Raw genomic sequence first — 17,449 nt, 5'->3', positions numbered from 1 at the left:
TGGCCATAATAAAAAGGAACACAACGAAAATCTGAGAATGTTCATGTCCACCGTCGACAAATACAACCTTACCTGAAACAATGACAAATGCTTGTTTGGACTGGACAAAATAAATCTACTGAGGTATACCATAAGCAAAGGTTTTATGGCACCGGACGCAGATCCTTTGAAACCTTTACTCCAGATGCCTGTTCCTCACAAGCGGCCTTCTCTTCAACATGCCATATGATACATCCATTAACACAAGTAGAGATGTTTCTTCTGTCCCGTCAAGCCATTGAGACATTCGACGGACTGAAAAAAGGTATTGCAAAATCAGCAATTACAACAATAGACCAAATTATTCCTTTGATTGTTGAAATAGATGCGTGAGACTATGCCATTACTGCTTCTTTGAAACAAGCTGATCGTACTGTAGCCTTTTTTTTCAAGTACTCTCTCACAGGCTGAATGACAACTCACTGAAAAGGAAGCCTACACCATAGTTGAGGCATTAAGAAAATGGCGCCACTATCTGATCGGACACCAATTTAAACTTATTACTGACCAAAAATCAGTTGCTCTTATGTTCAACTCTAAAGCTACAAGCAAAATAAAGAATGAGAAAATAGCGAGGTGGAGAACTGAACTACCTTGTTTCTTCTTTGACGTAAGCTATCGACTCAGCAAGGAGAACTTAACAGCTGATACACTGTCAAGAATATGCTGTATAACGTCAAACCCAAAATACTACATAACAATTTCTGTCACTTGGGTATTACTCGAATGGTTCATGCCGTGAGGTGTAGAAACTTGCCTTTCTCAGTGAAGGAGGGGAAAAAAATGACAAATTCCTGCCAAACGTGTGCTGAAATATGGCATTTTAATCAAAGCAAAACAACTGTTTAAAAGACTCAATCTTGATTTTAAAGGACCACTACCAAGCAAAACAAGGAATCGATATATATTAACTGTTATCAACAAATATTCATAGTTTCCTTTTGCCTTCTCTTGCTCAGACATATCGGCTACCGCAATTATACAAGCATGCATATATATATCCTGTCCTGAATCTTCAGAAATTTTAATGGCCTACAACTCATCCCCATGACGGACACACTACAAAACGGTTGAACCTAAAAAATGCGTCAGCAATGCATTCTTTACTTACCACTCTACCTCCACCATTCCTACTGAGAGAATCTGTAACCGTCTTGGAATTACAAATAGAACAACAGAATGGTGAGACTTTAGCAAAGATCATCACCATTCTCCAGTCACCCAACTCAAGTAGACAACATATTGATCCTGACGACCACTGAGTTATGCTTTTTTTGCATTTTATTTTAAAAGGTTTTTTGATGATGTGTATGTATGAACCTATGAAGAGCAGGCTATGTTCTGAGAATGAAGAAACTCTAACGTTTCTATATTACAACTATAAAGTATTTAACTTTAAATATTGATGAGATTGTGAGAGCAGGAGAGGCAGGCAGTAAGAACAGAAGAGGAAGCAGAGTAGCAGCATGTGCTGAGCAGAGGGATCCATCATACCATGCTCCAGTGGAAGCAGAACTTCAGCTGGTAATTATTCACTTAAGAATTAGAATTTGTACTTTGTAGTTTGTTTGTAATTTTTTTTATCTAGTTGTTTAATTACATTCATTTATAAGAATTGGAATTTGTACTTTGTAGTTTGTTATTTCATTTAATAAAAAAAGAAAGGCAAAAATATAACATAATAGCAGCTAGACACTTAACAAATGTCAAATTAAATTGGCAGTTACTGTGTTTATGTGTCAAAGCTATCTGATGAGTCACTTGGCATTGATGAAATGGTTTAAATTTAATAGGAAAGAGAAAAGTAATTAATCGACCAATTACTGATTAAACGACAAAGTAACTGATAAGACCGATTACCTGCTGATTAATCAGTGTACCCCTAGCAACAACCATTCAGGCATCACCCATATGCGAGAACTTCTTTCCAGATTTTGTTGGGAATTCAAAACCCATGACACCAATTATTGCAATATGTGGGCAAAATGTAAAGGGAGCTATGGTAAACATCCCCACTGGTCAATTCGTCACTGCAAACGAGGAAAGAGACCATTCGAGCTTGTCCTTATAGACTTCATTATAATGTCCAACTCAAAAGGAAAACAATACATTCTCACCATATTAGATAGTTTAAGTAAACACTTCACAGCTATATCATGTGTAAGAGACCATGCTATCAACACTGGCTGCAGATTGTACCAGTTCTTTCTTTGACACAGCGAGATTCCACACAGAGTTTCCTCTGACCGAAGCACACACTTCATGGGAAAAGTCTATTGACAAAGTTGTAATCAGATGAGTTAGATCTTCAGAAATATTAAGAGTAACTTTAATCAATATATAATATTGAAAATAAAATCAAAGTTTCTTATATATTATACATAGCTGTTTTATTATTACATTTTCTTTTAAAAGTGATAAAAGGTAAGAATGTCGGATTTAGTTTCAGTTTTTATCACTTATGCCCTAAATATTTTGACTTTTCCAAACTTAAAATTTTACATTTTCTTCCGTGTTAACATCCCCCCTTCTCTCTCTCTCTCTCTCTCTCTCTCTCTCTCTCTCTCTCTCTCTCTCTCTCTCTATCTCTATCTCTCTCTCTCTCATATATATATGCAAATGAATGTTCAACACTTTCAATGCTTTTATTGTCATCAAACTCAACGAAATCGCCTATTTGTTAATCAAATTAATCGATTGCTTATTCTAGTCAGGAACCCACTGCAGGAACCCACATACCTCGCTGCAGTGACTTAGTCCACAATTAATTGTAGTCTACATTGCACTGAGAATTGAGAATTTACTGTCAATCTTAAGAAATTATTTTTATATAATGACTTGAATTAAAATTTTAAATGCAAAAGTCAAGTACAAAGCTTCATTTGCATTCTAAACAGAAACATCCATTTTAAATGCGCCCCTGTCTTATTAAAAAAAATCTACTGTTGATTTTATATGTCGGGCCTCTCTGCTTGTGCTTCTCAAATGCATTTGTTATGTATAAAAGTGTTAACTTTGGTCAAAATTGGATTGTTCCTTCTTTAATGGGATTTCTTCAATTACTGCTTTTCAATAATTATTGGAAGTATTCCAATAAAAAAAACTTTCTAAGAACACTCCCAGGCACATAACTTACATGTGTGTGAAATAAAAAACAATTGGCCCAACTGTTCTGGAGTCCATAGGGAACGAACTCACATACACACAGTGCCTTATATATATATGTCATATGTATACTCCTATAAATTTATTTTTTTTGTGTATTGACATTCATATTAAAAACTCTTTTTTCTATTCATTTAAAAAGAAAATACAACTTTGTTATATATGGATCATGGAATTTCATTCATTTGCAAAAGATCTAGCTAATTTGCATATTCTTTTAAATATTCATTTTAATTAATTCCCTATTAGTTTTTTTGTTTTCTTATGGGATGATCATCTTTAGTTACATGTAATTATATTGATGCAGATATTCTTCATGATTTATACTTGCGTAATATTTGCGTAAAATTTATAGTAAACGCAAACCTCTTTCTAAATATATTTATGTATGTGTATAAAAATTTGTTTAAAAATTTTGCCTACTAAACTCTTTTGTCAGTTTTTGGTCTACAGACATGAAACTTATTATATAGGGTATTCGAACCCATGCAAAACTTTATATTTGGGTTTAGCTGGGGAAAATCGGTGCAAATGTTTGAAAATTATAAAGATGGAATTTGCCGAGCGAAGGTTGAATGATAACATTGCGAATATGCATGCATAATGTAATAGATATTGGTTCATGGTTTAATTTTTAGCCTTGCAGCAAACATGTCTTCATAGCTCAGGCATTAACGTCAAAGGAAAAAGTAAATTGTAAGCTTGTAGTGACTGCTACATACGACCGGCCAGAATAAATCTTTGGTAGATACATTTTCATAGCAAACACCGTTTCAACGTCCATGTGTATAAGAATGTGTACATATGCAATGTTGCAATTTGCCTAACAGCGCACATGCAATAAAGGAACTACATTGCGTTCCATGCGTAGTGATACCCCAAACAGGCTGGAATGTTCAAGACCATCTCTATATAAGGATTCACCTGCGAAAATCAAATCAATTTCTTTTCAGATTTCTCCAGCCTGACATGTGTCAATGAAATTTCATCAAAAGAGGGATGTTTAAATCCCCTGTCTGGACTTTACGTGCACTACAGACAAAATCAAACCAGTTTTTTTCTTCAACACCCATCGTGGAAAATCATCACATCGAATGGGAATTTAAATCTTCTTTTTAACAATGTTTTTTTGAACTACAGTTTTCTTATGTGATGAACACACACACACACATTTCGCTTACATGGTTTAATGACTATTTTCTTCTCGGGAAATGACCACATTCGAACCACATGTCACACAGTTTCTAAAAAACACGGTAACATTAAACCCCCATGCGTATTCTGCCCGCAAACTGTCATTTAACTAATCCTTTGTTACTTTGTAAACCCTTACATCAGGAACATTTTGCCTTAATACATCTAACACGATCATAACTGTTGTTTGTTTTATATAAATCCTTCAACCTCAGCGTTCCCATGTGTCTCTCACAAGTGTTGATCCACACATGAATTTGAATACTGACATGACAAAGATTGCTCATTCTGAATATGGGTTATTGAATGAAAATCAGTAGATCATAACTCCTCCAGTATACAAACTGTGATCAAGGAATTACTGAATGATAGCGGCAGATCAGAACACTCGTGAGGCACATGATGGAGAACGTTACAGTGTCACTGAATTCGACTACGCTTGTTGTAGTTAAAGTCCCACCTTGTTGGATAGACAATGGTTTGGGTTTCTTAACTCAAAAAAGAAAAAAAAAAGAACAAAACTCATATTTCTTTTCCAATCATCTAATATCATGTCATTAAATCAACCACGCATATCCACCGACCTTCCTTACAAACTAGTGACACTAGTCCCAATAAAATTAGTGATTTATGCCAATAGTTGCTCAAAATTCGAAAATTAAACAAAACATGATTTCCCTATGAATTTGACTCTGAGACTGCAGCAAATTAGTGCCACACGTCGACCACATCGGAGATACCGACATTTTTCGCATGTGTGGAATTTAATAATGCCTCCCCGCCTTTGGGCCAACCACGCTCGACTCTTCAGAACAAGCTCATTACAAGCACCTCAGATTTTTCAGTAATGCCGGTACATTTTCATGCATGCATAACGTAGCATCTTATAAGTAAATCACACTCTTATGCAATGCCGATACACACGTACAGACCCACTTGTACTTGAACTCTGCAGACTCACTTGCAGACTTATATGGATCTACGACAGATCGCCACGAACCAGAGGAATGATGAGGAATTATTACATATGACATACTGCTTTCACTCAGCTCTTCGTTATACTCCAAATGGACATGAACGTCCATAATGCACCTTGCAAATCAGGCAGCTAATTTCCTTTGAAGTTACACAATTCATTTCACCCAGGCAATCGCACAAATCAAAAATTGATGACATCACTTTTATTTCAGACAGCCATCAACTTGCAATATTCTAGTCCTTCTTCTTAAGTCGACTTTTCTTCCAGGAGGAGAATCATGTAGTGACCACTACATATGGCCGGAACAAATCTTCGGCAGAGACATTTTCATAGCAATCACCGTTTCAATGCCCACATATATAAGAATGTGTAAGTAAACAATATTGCGATTTGCCCATCTGCACAATAAAGAAACTATGTTGCATTCCACGTGTAGTGATACACCAAATAGGCTGGAATGTTGCAGAACATCTCTATATAAGGATTTGACCATGAAAATCAAATCAATTTCTCTTCAAAGTTCTCCAGCCCGACACCTGTCAATGAAACCCTGTCAAAAGGGAGATGTTAAAATCCCCCATCTGGATTTTATGCGCACTACAGACAAAATCAAACCAGTTTTTCTCTTTAACACCCATCGTGGAAAATCACTACATCGAATGGGAATTTAAATCTTCTTTTAACAATGTTTTTTCAAACTACTGTTTTTTTATGTGATGAACATACACACACACGCATTGCACTTACATGGTTTAATGATTATTTTCCTCTCAGAAAATAACCACATTTGAACCATGTGTGTCACTTTGTTCATAAAAATCAGTAATCTTAAATTTTATGCTATTTTCACAAGATCCTCATTTAGCTAAGTTTGCATAATGAACACTCGTTACAAGAAAACACTAACGTTGGTTGGTTGGTTGTGTTTTACGGCACACCAACCTCTTTCAGATTATTTAATGACGAATTCAGTGATTTTGAAGAAAAATTTTATAATAGAATATATATATATATTTTTTTTTTTCAAGTCGGTTTCTATCTAACAGAGTCAGAATGGATCTGGGACCCTAACAGGGTCAGAATGGATCTGGGACCCTAACTCCGGGTCAAAATAGGCCTGGAAGCAATGGCAATTAAAAGTTGGCTCCATACTCCTCAAAGCCCGCAGCTGGGGCCTAACCATCAGATATAGTTTAAGGTCATATTCAAGACCACTAACGTTGGAATGATTTGAATTAATATTTCTCTAACACGTAAATAAATATTGTTATTTCATATCAATACTGTGATTTCGAGTTCTTTGTCAAGTGTCGTTATTTCCTGGAGTTATTCATATTTTTATTTTATGTGTGTGAAGATGTGATTTGGTTAATTTGCTTCTGTTAATCTGCATTAATCAAAATATCATATTTAAGCATATTTTACGACCAGACAATGCCGGATGGCCAGCTAGTATATATATATATATATATATATATATATATATATATATATATATCACTGCTGATCCAAAATTTGAGACCACTTAAAAATCTTGAAAAAGAAACCTTTTTTTTAAGGAATAGATTTTAAACTTTTCTGACTTAAGGTTACTAATACTACAATCTAAAAGGTCATGGAAACAAAAAGGTACATTCCAAAAATTTTATTTAAAAATTTGCATTTTTATTAAATTAGACTTTTTACACATGATCAAAATTATATGACTAAGGGTATCAATTGTTAGATTTATGGTGATTCTAATGTTTTTATTTCAGTTAGAGATTAGCAATCACTGTGTAAAGGTGTCACCATGCCTAAAGCAAGAAAACTAACCGAAGTTGAGCACTCTTGAATTCTAGGAATCCATAAGCAAGGTTTGTCACAGTGAGCAATAGCAGCTAAGGTAAATTGCAGTAAAACTGTTATTTGCAACTTTCTAAAGAACACTGAGAATTATGAAAAAGCAAAATCCTTTGATAGCCCCCCTCCCCCAAATTTCTCCGCATTGAGTAAGAGAATCAGACGGGTTGTTATGCATGACAGAGGACTTTCTTCTAGTCAAATTAAGGCAGTTACAGATGCTGATTGTAGTCCAATAACCCACCAGATGACACTTACAACAAAAAGGCATGGTAAATAAAAGCGTAAACAAATTGCTCGATTGCTTCCACGTCACAAAGTGGACCGCTTAAGATTTGGTTGTGAATACCAAACCTAGGACGTTGAGAACTGGAAGAAAGTCCTGTTTTCTGATGAGAAAAAAATTCAATTTAAATGGTCCAGATAGCTTCCAGTGATATTGACATGACAAAAACATGCCCCTTGAAATTTTTTCACACGTCATAGTGGTGGAGGGTCCGTAATGGTATGGGGTGCCTTTTCTTACGGAGGGACGATGGAGCTCCAGGTGGTGCAGGGTCGTCAGACAGCAGCTGATTATGTTAGCATTTGATGATGGAGGGTCATCGTTTGTGTGTGGATGGATGGTTATTCCAACAGGATAATGCTGCAATCCACACTGCAAGACAGACCTTGAGCTTTCTACAAGAAAATGGAATCCATCTTTTGGGATATTCTGCATGCTCACCGGACTTAAACTCAATTGAAAATGTTTGAGGATAGACGATAAGAGAGGTTTATTGAAACGGCAAACAATATTCAACAAAAAATGAACTTTGTGAAGCCATCTTCAGAAACTGGAGCAGGATCCCCTGTACCTTAATGGAAACCCTTATTTCTAGAATGCCCCAAAGAATTTTTGAAGTCATCAAAAGCAGTGGAGGTAAAACTCATTATTAAGTTTGATTGTTGAATATTGTCATACACTTTTCATACACTTTTTGTACAATTTTATAGAATTTTTGCAACTGCTCTTATAATTTTGATCATGTGTAAAAAAGCCTAATTTAATAAAAATGTAAATTTTAAAAATAAATCTTTGGAATGTAGTTTTTTGTTTCCGTAACATTTTAGTTTGTAGTATTGGTAACCTTAAGTCGGAAGAGTTTAAAATCTATCCTTAAAAAAAGTTTTTTTTAAAAAGATTTTTAAGTGATCTTAAATTTTTGATCAGCAGTGTGTATATGTATGTATAAAATAAAAATCTTGATATCGGAAATCTATTCAAATTTTCCAAAAACCTTATAAACCTATAAGGAAGGTATACAAAATTTTAAATATTCGACCAGGAATAAAACAAGAAAAACCTAATTCCATGGAGTTTCGAAGAATACAATTCTTCTCATCAGAGGGAAGAGATTTGCAAAATATACAATACATTTTGCAGGTTAACGCATCACAGGAAACAAATAATATGAAGTTTATCATATTTACATAAAAAGTTATTTAACAGTTTGAGATAATTTGAAAGGATTCAAAGAGGATTGAGAAAGTAAGACACAGAAAAAAGGGAGAAAAAGGATTTGATAAAAATCTAATGGGAAAGATGGTAAAATCCAGAACAGGAAAAATCCGCAATGGGTCTGTTGAAAATGCATTGGTAATCCATAATAAGACAGAAATATAAATACAAATGTCCAGGGTAAAATGGAGCTTCAAGAAAAATCATCAGGTTGTGGAGAAGTCAAGATATGCAACGTTTTTTTATTTTTAAATAACGGATCAAGGAAAAAGAAGGTGTTATATATATATATATATATATATATATATATATATATATATATATATATATATATATATATATATATTATAATAAATAAAATAAGATCTACTGCTATATTATAATAAAATAAAATAAGATCTGCTGCTATCAATAGCAATGGTCCAATCCAAAAATATAATCCGAACCAACATGCTAATCGTAATACTTCTAACCCACCCTGTCGCACTAGGAGAAAGAAAAATATTTGGTTTAATCCTCCATTTAGTGTAAATGTTAAAACCAATATACCTAAAGAATTCTTCAATATTGTAGAAAACTCTTTCAAATACCCACACAGATATAGTTCAATTTTTAATAAAAACTCAATAAGAATTTCTTATTCTACTATGCCTAATTTAGCACAAAGAATCTTAGCATCTAATAACAAAAAAATTAAATCAGCCCAAAAAATCCCTTTCCCAATCCAACGAAAAAGCAACTGCAATTGTATTAAAAACATCTTTGCCCACTCAATAATGATTGCATCCATAAAGATGTAATATATTCATACACAATTAGAGAGCTCCCACGCAATTCTCCCATAATAGACAATAACATTTTGCCACCAAATTATCCTTTCTCCGACCCTCCCTCTGATATAATTATTAATCCAACAAACGAATCAACCAGCCCCTATATTTTCAATCATACAACCAGCTATAATAATAATAATAATAATAATAATAATAATAATAATATTTTTCATAGCAGTCATCCTAACACTGACAACACTAATTATCCCCTCCAAACTAATCCTGCTACAATCATTGTCCTACCCTCTGTTCATCAAAATGAACAAAATTTAAATTCTCTTCCCAGTATAAATCAACAAATTAATATTAATTCTCGACCCCGAGCTATTAATAAAACATATACATATATTGGTGCTACTTCAACTGTAATAAAGAAAAGAATTTCAAACCACACTTCTTCTTTCAATAACCAAAATTCAAATAATAACCAGGGAACTTCTCTAACTACACTGGTTAAAAAACTTAATTCTGCCAATACCCACTTTTCAATTAAATGGACCATCCTAAAAAAAGTTAAGTCTTATACTCCAGGATCTAAGTCTTGTCACCTCTGTACATCTGAAGCTATAACTATTATCACCTCCCCTCAAAGTAGTAATATAATAAACTCTAAAAACGAACTGATCTCCAATTGCAAACATATGTCCAAATTTAAATATGGTAAATTTGAAATTACATAGCTATTAAGTTAACCCTTCAAATATATATCTTTTCCCATAATTTTTATTTTTTTAAATTTTTATTTTTTTATCTTACCTTCTAAGCTTTTTATATTTTTAATTTTATTTGTTTTTCTTTATTTCTTTGGCCGGTCTCCCATCTGCTGTCTCCATTTTATGGTATAAGTATACCTATTAATTAAATATATACATCAGCCTACTCATTTTTATTCTATGTATTTGTTTACTTATATTTTACTATATGCATTTACATACACATTTATTTGCCTTATTCCAGAGTTTGTAGATACCGGCCATTCCCTCCCCTTAAATTGTATGTAAGTATGTATGTATGTATGTATGTATGTATGTATGTATGTATTTGTTTAAGTTGTATATGTTTTTGGATATGTGCATATATTTTTGCATGCGTGTGTGTGTGTTTGTATATATATGTATATATATATATGTGTGTTATTGTATGTATATATATGTATATGCGTGTGTGTATGTATGTACATGTATGTGTGCATTTGTATGTCTGTATGTATGTATATGTATGTGTATGTGTGTATATATATATGTATATGTATGTATGTGTATATATGTATATATAGGTTTTTAACATTTTTTTAACTTTTTAATTTTCAATTTTTGATTTATTTATTTTCATTTTTTTTTTTTTTTTTTTTTTTTACTTATTCAATTTTTTTACTCTTCTTAATATAATAGATGCTCCATTTCATTAACTTAGCCATTTATCTGACTCGTGTTTCTTAATTTAATTCTGGGACTTTCACGTGCATATTTAAGTTGATCTAATTATTAACGCTAACTTTCGCGCTATTTGTCTGGGTCAGTTTGACCTTGCTTTTCAAATTTAAACTTTCACTGTTTTTCCGTTTTTTTTTTTGTTTTAAACCTTAGTTTACTTGATTCTTCCGGCCTTGACAGACGTGTTTTAAATATTCTCTCCAGTGCTTTTTCTGTGTACATTTGAACTTTTCTTTTAATGATTTGGAACTCATTCCATTTGTGATTTTTTCCAAGGAATTCTGCCTTTTGGATCATTTTGGACCATTTGGAACTTACCTGTTGGATTGGAAGTTTTTAATTCGACCGTGTTTGGATTTTACCATTCTTGGATTTTTACCCTTCACCGGACTATCCATCCATGTGAAATCTTTTTATCATTTTTCTTTTACCTCCTGTTCCCCTTACCTCACCCTTTTTTTTTTAACCAAGTAAGTTTTCATTAATCGATCGTAGTTTCATTAAATACTTTTACATGCAAAATCCGATCCCGCATTTTGCTAATTCCTGCCTTCTGATGAGAAGGAGAGTATTTCTTTGAAACTCCGTGGATTAAGGACTATCCACTTATCTTGTGCTTCCTTTTTAAAATTAAATATGTTTTTAACTCTTTTTCAAGATGTCTTTTAACATGTTTCATTAATCATTTGTTCATATATATTATAATATATATATATATATATAGATAGATATATAGATAGATAGATATGAACCTATGAATTAAAACAAGGTTATTAAGAGTACTCAATAAAAAAGAGCAAAATATATTAATACTTGTCTATATAAATAAAAGTAATATATAAAAAAAAATAATATATATATATATATATATATTATATATATATATATATATATATATATATATATATATATATATATGTATATATCACAAATGTTAGTTCACCCCTCACATTTCTGCAGATGGCAGGAGTTTAGCTTTTAATAGTTATATTTTGAGTTTTTTGAGAGGAAAATAAACTGTTATATATGAGCTGCACACAATCTACTTGTCATTGTGTCGAAGTGTCATTTTGTCAGTGTTGTCCCACGAAGAGATATACTTAAATATCTGCAGAAATGTGAGGGGTGTACTCACTTTTGTATCTACTTGAATTTGGCATCTATTACTTGTTAATTCCCTTCATTTTCATGGCAATTGTTTAGTGGCCCGGAGGTAAAGGCTTTGCAAATGGAGTCAAATGTGGCTTAGTGGCTGGGTTAGAATCTTCCGATCGGCAGAAATTGTTGCCTCTAATACTGATGCTTGCATAAGTATGAAACAGTAGTGTCTGTAGGTATATAGGGACTGCCAAAAGTCACCACAGAATTACCCCACCCTCTATGTAACACGATGTAACTTTATTATAAATTAATATTATCAGTATAACTTTTGTACCATTTAAAAGAAGAAGGGCAAAATAAACCAGTAATAATTTTTAAACATTTTTTTCATCGAACGAAAATAATGAAATTGCGAGACGAAAATTGTGTTTACATAATTGGCGCTTTAAAATAACGTTCCCATGTAGTAGACATTCCGAACGTGAAAACATACCCGTATTTAATAAATCTAGCAAAAATCAACTAATGGTCAGATTTTTGTGAAATTTTCGATACTTATCCATTTTATAATGAAATTACATATAAAATTCAGTTTTCGTAAAATATACAAGGGGAAAATTTTTTTTTAGTGCTTTAGGGTTGGTAATGCTTTTAGGGCACACCCTAATAAAATAAATAATTCGATACAAGCTTCTTTAATGACAAACACAACAACTTCATAAAAGGTCACAGAAAAGGTTTATTGAGGAGAATGTGGTATTTTTCTTGTAGAAAGCTGGACTCCGGCACCTGGTATTATCGTGGTACTTATTCCAGTGGAATCGTCAATACCGTAGAGATAACATCGCGGTAGAGAGAGAGAGAGAGAGAGAGAGAAGAAAAGGAGGTCCGTTCCATTTGGTGTCTCTCTGCATAAGGATGAGTTGTTCTTCTTCAAACTGGATGCTGGCCGATTTCCTTTGGGGATAGGAAGTATCAATGCACCGTACCCCTGACTGGTCAAGATATAGCCGAATAACACAGGGGAGAGGCAAGAAAAAAGTCCCATTTGTTTCTGCTACAGTGCGTGTCCCCCCCCATTTATTTTTTCGAAATTCGAACAAAATATATTTAAATCTATCGAAATTTCTATTTATTATGAAACATAAGAGTTCAAATAAGTAAAAAATATATATTTTTTAAAAATTTAAATACACATATTGAACAAAAATTTACCTTGAAGTTGCAATTAAAAAATTGATATAAACTTAATATTATTATGTTTTTTAAATAGCGTTTTTTCGAATTAATATATACTATATTCAGTTGAATTGCCAAGGAAAAGAAACTTCGTAAACATTAATTAATTTTTAAAAGATTAAAACGATTAAAATTCCATTATTTCAAAATGTTCCGTTACAACATAGATTTTTAATTGTGTTAAATTCTTTTTAAATATTAAGTTTTAATATAAACATGACTCTTTTCAGCTATTTTATCTCCAGATTAAAATCAATTTGAAAATATTATTGCACAAATATTAAATATTTTGTAGCCCCCGCATATTTTGTTTGTCTCTTTTTACTGAACAAAATTTGGAAGCAGGTAGGTCATCAATGACCCCCCTAAACACATACTTAAATCATTCGTTAACATCTATGCTGATGACACGACCATCTACGGCAACACATCAAAGGTTGTAAATGACAAAGTTCTCTCGGATTCTCTCTCCTCTGATCTCGAGCGCGTGGTTCAGTGGGGGAAGATGTGGCTGGTTACCTTTAATGCATCCAAAACCAAACTCCTATCCTTACATCATCAACGCTCTGATCCCCAGCTGGCATTAATTGTGATGGATGGCTCTCGTCTGGGTGAGGCCCTGTGTTTTGACAAGCTTCTGGGTTTGACCTTTACTCCTGATCTGAAATGGAACACGTACATCAAGTCTGTTGCCAAGGTCGCTGGAAAGATGATGGGATCCTTCTACCGCTCCAGAAGATATCTCACTACTGATGCAATTCTCTATCTATATAAAAGCCAAGTACGTCCAAGGATGGAATACTGTTGCCATATCTGGGCAGGAGCTGCTAAAAACAGCCTATCCTGCCTTGACAGAGTACAAAATAAACTTTGTGGCTTAGTAGGGGATGCCCTTTTCTCTACCCTGCAACCTCTCTCCAACAGAAGAGACGTTGCGAGCCTATCCTTGTTTTATCGTTATTTCCATGGCAGGTGCTCGTCTGAACTCCAATCTCTGGTCCCCCCTCGCCAATTTTTCACGAAAAACACCCGTCTAGCTGAATCCACTGTGAAAAATTTCCCCCACTCTATATCTGTGCCTAAATCAAAATGCGGATTCCATGAACAAAGCTTCTTTCTTAGAACTGCACACCTGTGGAACTCTGTTCCGTCTGCCTGCTTCCCTCTGGACTACAACTTGGATGTCTTCAAGTCCAATGTTAACAAATTCCTAATGAACCGCCCCCTTAAGTAAACACTTCAGCAAATCTCCACACTAACGTAATGTACTTGCAATAACCCTTATCCCTGAGTGGCTTCCGGGCCTTGATAAGTGGTGATCACTGTGTAAAAAAAAAAAAAAAAAAAGGTAACCTAAAGAACATTCAGTAAAACCATATTTCATACAAATTCAGTAAAACCGTATTTCATATTTAATATACAAATGTTTATAATAACTATTATTAATCGTTAAACTGTGTAAATCTTAAAACCTAACAAAATTATAACAAAGATTAATTATTGATTGCAGTTTGAAGAAGACAAACAAAGGTTTTAAAAAATCATTAAGTCGCTTCTGCTTTTCCATAGTTCGTATAGTTAACACAAATCTGACGTCACGGAAACATGCGGTCCAATCTTCATAATCGTTTGGCAATCCCTAAAGAATAATTATTTTATATATATATATATATATATATATATATATATATAGGGATGTGTGTGTGTGTGTGTTTTACTCCCCCCCCCCTCCTAAAAAAGCACAATATTGTTCCATTGATTATTTTAATCCTTATCCTCGAGTGACCTCTGGGCCTATGTAAAAAGAAACAAAAAATAAAGATTCACAAAAGGCAAAAAACAAAACAACAAAAAACAAAACAAACGGAAACGCAAAGCAGACAGAAGTTTATCGACAGAGAAAAAATTGACAAATCGTATTACTTCGGCAATCTCCGTTAATTTCCGGTTGCAATCGCCTGCTGCTGCTGCTTGGAGTTACCGGTGTCAATTTCTTGTCATGTGTCGAACAACAAAACAATAACAAGGAACCTTCTTTCACTTATTAACGCCTCTTTCGAACCTGTCCTCTGAAAGAACGGTTATTATTTAACTTTACACCCTATTGTTATTCGTCGGATCTCGTACGAATAAAGAAGTGCCTTTTACACACATATACATATATAAATATAATAATTATGGACGAGGGCCCAGATACAGTGGACACGGCGTCGACCACAAGAAGGACATCTAAATACCGATTTTCATTTGTGGAATCATGCTGGAACTGTTGCTGTTTAGATTTTCGTCTCTTCAATGTTATCGTTCTGGGAATTTCTTTTATGTTGGTCTTTACCGCATTTCAAAGCACTTCCATGGTCCAAGTAAGTAACTAATATTGTTCGTTGGTGTCAGATACTTCCTGACTTGACGATCGGTAAATCCAATTGTTGTTTTATTTTATGCAAACTGTTTATTACGTAGGAGAGAGAGAGTTGGCCTTTTGGCCAAGATCAAAATGTAGTATCTGTTCTTGAGATGCGGCACATCTATTTCTCGTTCTTTTTCAGTGGAGGAGAAATCCTTCACGACTGAGACAATTTTTATTTTTGTACCTTTTCTCCACGTTAAAAAACGACCCTGATGTCTAACTCTGTCCCGTGGGGAGGCATTGTAAATAGGTACTAGTTTACGGTCGTTAATTATTTCCAGTGAAATGGCCATTCTTTTCGGCATTACTCTCCTCCCAAACTATTTATTTTTTACTTAAATAAAATTATTTTCTTGGGTACTTAGGCAAAACTGAGCGTGCTATATATTTAGATATAATTTTCAAGTCAAATTCAATATTTACAGTATCTTTTGTTTACTAAATTGTTAGGTGAAAGTACAGAATAGTTACCCCCCCCTTCCATCCGTATATTCATAATGGGTTTCTAAATAATAGCGTTATTATTTCGGCACAGTTCGTATTCTGCATAAATGCTTTTTCTTGGGTATAAACAAAGGTCACCTGCCTCAGTGCCTCGCCTCACAGGTTCGGGAGACAATGAATACCGCCATCCATATAAGCAAGGGTCGTTTAGCATTCCTCGATCGCACTTCTGACCAGGAATTGTTTGAGTCCAGTAGACCTAAATATATTTATAGAAGCAGTGAAGGAAGAAGCACTCCCATTAACACCTCATACAGAATACAGAACGTGCTATTTTTTAAAGTAGGGGTCAATTCAATTTTGACGGTATCTTTTATTTATCAAATTGTAAAGTGAAAGTACAGAATATTTACAAAACGCCTTCCAATGTTAAGAATGGCTTTCTAAATAATAACGTTATTATTTAGTACGGTCCGTATTCAGTATAAATACCAACACGTTTATTTATTTATTTTTTCGTTAAAAATAAACGCTACTGTTTTCTTAATCCCAATTCCAGATTGCTAAAAGGGTTCTGTGTCTGTGATCACTCGGACTTAGGGTTAGTGGTAGAGTTAAAGGAATCTTTTTCTTTTCCCACCCACAAAACACTCGATTAAATAACGGTTATAAAATTATTCAACGCCGGTGTGAACAGAAAGACTGGTGTCATTTTGGTTTTCTTTTTTTTCCCAGACACAACTAAGGTCTGAAGTCTACCCTACTCTTTAGCTAGGTGAAGGAAGGATATATGGATGGATTTGATACCAGTCTTTAAATCATAACGTACATTACATTACAGTCTTAAGCCGTTCTGGCACAGACACTCGGGTTTATATTAGCGGGGAATGATCCATCCATTGCATTAACTCATCCTTCGAGAGATCTTGGGTACCCGTGCTGGCTGAAATAATTACGTTATTATTTAGAAAGTCATTCTTAACATGGGAACGGGAGGGTGTTATGTACCTATTCTGTACTTTCACCTAACAATTGAATAAAAACAGGTATCGTAAAACTTTAATTAAACTTGAAAATACTATTTAAAAAAATTGCGCGGATGCACAAGCAGAAGATCTTGCCATGTCGAAAGCAGTCCTGACTCCTGGACTCCTGGACCGTCCATTCTGCGTCTTAACTAGACACTGACCGAAAAAAAAAAAAAAAAGATCTAATTCAGAATACGATTAAAGGTTTTTTCTTTTCTTTTTTTCAACGAAATGGTTTGTT

At 33.8% G+C, this 17,449-nt stretch overlaps 1 protein-coding gene across 4 annotated transcripts in view; it reads left to right on the top strand.

Annotated features, from left to right (window-relative positions):
* Positions 1-15,276: 15,276 nt before the first annotated feature.
* LOC145286201 (UNC93-like protein MFSD11) overlaps positions 15,277-17,449 on the top strand; it is a 182,052-nt gene continuing 179,879 nt past the window's right edge. For 2 of the 4 annotated variants that reach the window (XM_080134997.1, XM_080134996.1), the window contains exon 1: positions 15,306-15,689. In XM_080134997.1, coding sequence (XP_079991123.1) covers positions 15,504-15,689 — 186 coding nt within the window. In that variant the 5' untranslated portion in view covers positions 15,306-15,503. Of the gene's footprint in view, positions 15,690-17,449 lie in introns of all 4 variants that reach the window. The other 2 variants (XM_080134998.1, XM_080134999.1) reach the window with 2 other exon arrangements.

This window comes from Euprymna scolopes, chromosome 10 (genome assembly GCF_053919585.1).
Source record: "Euprymna scolopes isolate OS-2025 chromosome 10, ASM5391958v1, whole genome shotgun sequence".
Taxonomy (NCBI): Eukaryota; Metazoa; Mollusca; class Cephalopoda; order Sepiida; family Sepiolidae; genus Euprymna; species Euprymna scolopes.
The sequence above is the reverse complement of the archived record's forward strand: the minus strand, read 5'-3'. Positions and strand labels throughout refer to the sequence as shown.